Source organism: Trifolium pratense, linkage group LG2 (assembly GCF_020283565.1).
Source record: "Trifolium pratense cultivar HEN17-A07 linkage group LG2, ARS_RC_1.1, whole genome shotgun sequence".
Taxonomy (NCBI): Eukaryota; Viridiplantae; Streptophyta; class Magnoliopsida; order Fabales; family Fabaceae; genus Trifolium; species Trifolium pratense.
This window is the reverse complement of record NC_060060.1, coordinates 9,836,154-9,842,407: the sequence shown is the minus strand read 5'-3', so window position 1 is coordinate 9,842,407 and position 6,254 is coordinate 9,836,154. Positions and strand designations below refer to the sequence as shown.

Below are 6,254 nucleotides of genomic sequence, written 5' to 3'. Positions count from 1 at the left end.
GCTATTCATAGCTAAATCTCTTTTGTTGGGATTGGATGTAATTGAATTATGATCATGAATCTAGTTTAACTTTGCTATATGTGTTTTATTTATCAATCAATATTAGTGATGTCCTTGTTTTCATGCTTTTATTAAAAGATTTAAATGATATAGACATATGTTATTTGAATCAAAGGTAGGATAATCACTTGGTAAAGTTCAAAGTTTAGACATAGATCTTGAGCTTTAATAGTCACTTAAAGTATTAGAGCTTAATGCTATTTTATCGATTAATGATTCGAGACATCGGAAAGTTAATAGATACAATAGATTTCAAGACATATTCCGGACACGGATATGATCAACGAGTAATACGTGACGATATTGATTTATAAATGAAATATATATATCAATAGTTAACTGATACATGTGAATGATTTGATGGAATCCAATTCCAACAAATTTTTATCTCAAAAGTTTATCACGCACTTTTATCGCAATTTTATGTTACGAAACCAAATCGAAACAAACCCATACTTAGAATCATGGAATTTGTGTATTTACAATTGATATCGCACTAGTCCCTGTGGATACGATATAACGAAAATACTTGCTTTTGTACTTTCATCAAATGGCGCCGTTGCCGGGGACTGGCGTTTGATATTAGTTGTTTAAATCGCAATTTCTATCGTTTTAAGCAATTTTTGTACTTTTTAAATTTCAGTTACTATTCGTTATCTTTTGTGCAAGCTAACTTGTCTGGTTAGGTTGTTGTCCTGTTTATGCGAGGAAAGATTTCTGCAGAGAATTTACTGTTTGATCCAGAAATCGAAAGAACAGCTCGAAGGAATAACAGTCAAAGAAAGAAAAGGAAACAATTAGCCAAACAAAAGAGGCTGCAAGAAGAAAATTCTGCTTCTATTTCTTCAACATCCTCAATAGCCGAAGAGATGGCTGAAGATCCGCCACGTAACGAAGGTGCCGGTATGAGGCCATGTCACAACAGTCCACGAAGGCTTGCTCATCTTGCAAGACCTCCCAGAGGTGCAAGACAGACGGAGATGAAAACCGGTCTCTTGCAACTGTTATATGCTAACCCTTTTACAGGTTTATCACATGAAGATCCATACAATCATTTGGTGAAGTTCTATGAAATAGCCGGTTCACTTGGTGCTCCTGAAGCGGAGGAGGAAGCGGTGTTCATGAGAATGTTTCCACATTCATTGATAGGAAAGGCCAAAGATTGGTACCTTGATTTACCAGCTCAAGTCATGACAAATTGGAATACTTTGGAAGAGAAGTTTCTTGATCGGTTCTTTCCACATCATAAATTCATGGAGTCAAAGACATCAATTGCGGTGTTCTCTCAAGGCTCCAATGAGACTCTATGTGAAGCATGGGATCGATACAAAGCAATGCTGCGTAAATGCCCTAATCATGGATTTGATGAACTAACCCAAATTCATATTTTTAGAAATGGTCTTTTGCAGGATTCAAAGCTCCTTTTAGATGCAACAGCAGGTGGTTCTCTCTTATCATTAAGTGCTGCAGATGCTACGACTATCATTGAGAAAATGTCACTTAGTGATCGACAAAGTGAACGCAGCAAAACTCAAAGGAAGCCTGGGATTCTTGAACTTGATCCGTCAGATGCTGTATTGGCTCAAAATAAACTTCTTACCAACACAGTGGAGGAGTTATCCAAACAAATGTCAAAATTGATGACTCTTCAAGAAGGATCGGGGAAAGCAAAGCAAGTAGCATCATGTGAATTATGCACCGGAAATCATCCAACTGGTCATTGTCCTCCATCTCATGAAGAGGTGAACTTCATGGCAAATCAACAAAGACAAAGTCAGTATCCGAATAATGCTGGCTATCAAAGGGGAAACAACTCAAACTATGGTCAAGGTTGGCAACAAGATGGTGGCTCAGCAAATAGGCAAAGACAATATGAAAGCTACAGTCAACCACCGGTACAACAAACTCAAAATTCAAATTTGGAAGAAGCTTTGAGATCATTCATAGAGATGCAGACCAAACAGAATCAACAACAAAATGTGATGAATCAACAACAAAATCAGTTTGTGCAAGAAACTCAAGTCTACCAAAGAGGCAATGATGCGGTGTTAAGAAATCTTGAGACTCAGATTGGTCAAATAGCAAAAGAAATGGCCAATAACAAAAATCAAGGAGGATCATTTGCAGCAAATACCGAACCAAATCCAAAAGAGCAATGTAAGTCTGTCACAACTCGAAGTGGTAAGGAGGTAGGAAAGGGAATAGGTGATAATTTGAGGAAGGAAGAGGAGGTTATGAGACGAGCAGATGAAGAGGAGGAAGGAGAAAGTGAGAATGAAGCAGAAAAGAATAAAAAGGAAGATTTAGTTGAAAAAGAAAAAAATGAAAAAACAGAAAAAAATGAAAAAAATGCAGAGAAGGGAGAGAAGGAGGTTGAAGTGAGAAAAGAAAAGAATAGTTTACCTCAACATCTGCCATATCCACATGCTCCATCAAAGAAGGATAAAGAAAGGCAGTATGCAAGGTTTATGGATATCTTTAAAAGATTGCAAATCAACATTCCATTTTCCGAAGCCTTGGAGCAGATGCCAACATATGCAAAATTCATGAAAGAAATCCTTACCAAGAAGAGAAGGTACAATGATGATGAAGTTATTCAACTTGATGCAAGCTGTAGTGCCATTATTCAACGAACTCTTCCGACTAAAGAAAAAGATCCGGGGAGAGTCACGTTACCGGTTACCATTGGTAATATGAATGTTGGAAAAGCCCTTATTGATTTAGGGTCAAGCATCAATCTTATTCCTTTATCGGTGATTAAACGGGTTGGTGGTCTTGACATCACACGTACAAGAATGACATTGCAACTTGCTGATAAATCCATCACTCGTCCGTCGGGAATGGCTGAAGATGTTCTTGTAAAAGTTGATAAGTTTATGTTCCCTATAGACTTTGTGGTGATGGACATTGAAGAGGATGATGATGTTCCGTTAATTCTTGGAAGGCCATTCATGAAAACAGCTCGTATGATGATTGATATTGATGACGGGGTAATGAAAGTTCGAGTTCAAGATGAGGAGGTTAGTTTTAATTTGTGGGAAGCTATGAAGCATCCACATGAGAAAGATATGTGCTTCAAACTTGATGCAACTGAAGAAGCCATATTAGATGTGAGGAAACAAGCACATCAACCTTCATCACTTGAACAAGCCCTAACTGAAAGTTTTGAAGCACTTGATCCTGAGAAAGAAGAAGAAGTTGAGAGTTTTCTGAAGCAGCTGGATGCTTTGAAGGAAGTAACTCCTTTAGAAGCAAAGATTGAGGAGCTTAAGAATGAAGAAAGACCGGGTGAAGTGAAGCTTGAGTTGAAAACATTACCATCTCATCTCAAGTATGCATTCCTTGAAGAAGAAGAAAAGAAACCGGTGATCATTAGCAACTCATTGTCAGCTGATGAAGAAAAAAGCTTGATTCAAATTCTGAAAGAAAACAAAGAAGCAATCGGGTGGTCTTTATCCGATCTCAAAGGTATTAGTCCATCTTATTGTATGCATAATATTATGATGGAAGATGATTACAAACCTGTTGCTCAGCCTCAACGTCGATTGAATCCAACAATGAAGGAGGTTGTAAGAAAAGAAGTGGTAAAGTTACTTGAAGCTGGTATGATCTATCCGATTTCCGACAGTACTTGGGTTAGTCCAGTCCAGGTGGTTCCAAAGAAAGGAGGGATGACAGTGATTGCGAATGACAAAAATGAATTAATTCCATCAAGAACCGTCACCGGGTGGCGGATGTGTATAGATTACCGGAGACTCAACAAAGCAACCAGAAAAGATCATTTTCCATTACCATTTATGGATCAAATGCTTGAGAGATTATCCGGTCAAAAGTTCTATTGCTTTCTAGATGGATATTCGGGGTACAATCAGATTTCAGTCAACCCCGAAGATCATGAAAAAACAGCTTTCACATGTCCTTTCGGTGTTTTTGCTTATAGAAGAATGCCTTTCGGATTGTGCAATGCACCGGCAACATTTCAACGGTGTATGCAAGCAATTTTTTCTGACTTGATAGAGAAATGCATCGAAGTGTTCATGGATGATTTCTCCGTGTTCGGTCCATCATTCCAACATTGCTTGAAGAATTTGGACACCGTACTGAAGCGGTGTGTTAAAACAAACCTGGTTCTTAATTGGGAGAAGTGTCATTTTATGGTGACCGAAGGCATTGTTCTTGGTCACAAGATCTCTTCCAGAGGTATTGAGGTGGATAGAGCAAAGGTGGAGGTCATTGAAAAGCTTCCTCCTCCGGTAAATGTCAAAGGAATCAGAAGTTTTCTAGGTCATGCCGGTTTCTACCGAAGATTCATCAAGGATTTCTCAAAAATTGCCAAACCATTAAGCAATTTGCTTAATAAAGGTACGTCTTTTACATTTGATGATGAATGTTTAATTGCTTTTAATAAATTGAAAGAAAGATTGGTGACTGCACCCATAATCATAGCACCCGATTGGAAACTTGAATTTGAATTGATGTGTGATGCTAGTGATTATGCAGTTGGTGCAGTCCTTGGACAAAGAAAGAACAAAATTTTTCATGCTATACACTATGCAAGCAAAGTATTAAATGATGCACAAGTTAACTATGCAACAACCGAGAAAGAACTGCTTGCTATAGTGTATGCACTTGAGAAATTTCGTTCTTATTTGATTGGTTCAAAGATTGTTGTGTACACTGACCATGCAGCTATCAAGTATTTGATTACAAAAGCTGATTCTAAGCCGAGACTCATTCGGTGGATGCTTTTATTACAAGAGTTTGATCTTGAGATCAAAGATAAAAAGGGAACAGAAAACTTGGTAGCTGATCACTTATCGAGACTTGTAAACAATGAGGTGACCAAACATGAACGTGAGGTTCTTGAAGAATTCCCCGATGAAAAACTGCTTATGGTGCAAGAAAGGCCATGGTTTGCTGATATGGCTAATTTCAAAGCATCCGGATTAATACCGGATGATTTCAATTGGCACCAAAAGAAAAAGTTCCTCCGTGAAGCAAATCAATATGTTTGGGATGATCCTTATTTGTTTAAAATTGGAGCAGACAACTTATTGAGGAGATGTGTTACAAAAGAGGAAGCCACAAGCATCATGTGGCATTGTCATAACTCACCATATGGAGGCCATTATAATGGAGAGAGAACAGCAGCAAAAATTTTGCAGTCAGGATTCTTTTGGCCGAGTTTGTTCAAAGACACTTATGAACATACTCGGAGATGTGATAACTGTCAAAGAATTGGTGGAATTTCAAGGCGTAATGAAATGCCACTTCAAAACATGCATGTTGTTGAAGTATTTGATTGCTGGGGAATTGATTTTGTTGGCCCTTTTCCATCATCATTTTCAAATGAATACATTCTTGTGGCAGTAGATTATGTGTCTAAGTGGGTGGAAGCAATTGCGTCACCAAAAGCCGATGGCAAAACGGTGATAAAATTTCTAAAAAGAAACATTTTCACTCGTTTTGGAACTCCTCGTGTGCTTATTAGTGATGGAGGGTCACATTTTTGTAATTCTCAACTAGCCAAAGCACTTGAGCATTATGGAGTCAAGCACAAAGTAGCATCACCATACCATCCTCAGACCAACGGACAAGCAGAAGTTTCGAATCGTGAAATAAAGAAAATTCTTGAAAAAACTGTGTCTGCATCAAGAAAAGATTGGTCATTGAAGTTAGACGAGGCATTATGGGCATATCGTACTGCTTTCAAAGCACCAATAGGCCTTACACCTTTTCAGATGGTATATGGTAAGGCATGTCATCTCCCGGTTGAGCTTGAACATAAAGCCTATTGGGCTTTGAAATTTTTAAATTTTGATGAAAGCCAAGCCGGAGAGCAAAGAAAAGTTCAGCTTCAACAGTTGGATGAATTGAGATGCCAAGCTTATGAATCTTCTAAGCTGTACAAAGAGAAGGTCAAAAGCTATCATGATAAACGGCTTGTCAACAAAGAATTCAGGCCAGGCCAAATGGTTTTGCTTTTCAACTCAAGATTGAAGTTATTTCCGGGAAAGCTTAAATCCAAATGGTCCGGTCCTTTCAAAATCCGTGAAGTGAAACCATATGGTGCAGTTGTGTTGGAAGATCCAGCTACCAATGACACATGGACTGTGAATGGTCAAAGATTGAAGGTCTATTTTGGTGGTGAATTTGATCGTAGCACTACCAAAATCCCACTTTCCGATCCTTGA

The 6,254-nt window shown here is 38.3% G+C and overlaps 1 protein-coding gene across 1 annotated transcript; it reads left to right on the top strand.

Moving 5' to 3' along the window:
- The first annotated feature begins 929 nt into the window (after positions 1-929).
- Positions 930-6,254, top strand: LOC123904132. Its single transcript, XM_045953826.1, has 4 exons — positions 930-2,328; positions 2,416-4,239; positions 4,345-5,052; positions 5,356-6,254. The coding sequence occupies exons 1-4, from the start codon at positions 930-932 to the stop codon at positions 6,252-6,254; spliced, it is 4,830 nt and encodes a 1,609-aa protein (XP_045809782.1).

Bases quoted from the DNA above. Each gene is read 5' to 3' on its own strand.
- LOC123904132 (XM_045953826.1), top strand. From the start codon at position 930: ATGGCTGAAGATCCGCCACGTAACGAAGGTGCCGGTATGAGGCCATGT. The intron at 2,329-2,415 runs GTGAGAATGAAG...AAAAAAATGCAG, and splicing joins TGAAGAGGAGGAAGGAGAAA to AGAAGGGAGAGAAGGAGGTT. The intron at 5,053-5,355 runs GTGAAGCAAATC...ATGTTGTTGAAG, and splicing joins CCAAAAGAAAAAGTTCCTCC to TATTTGATTGCTGGGGAATT.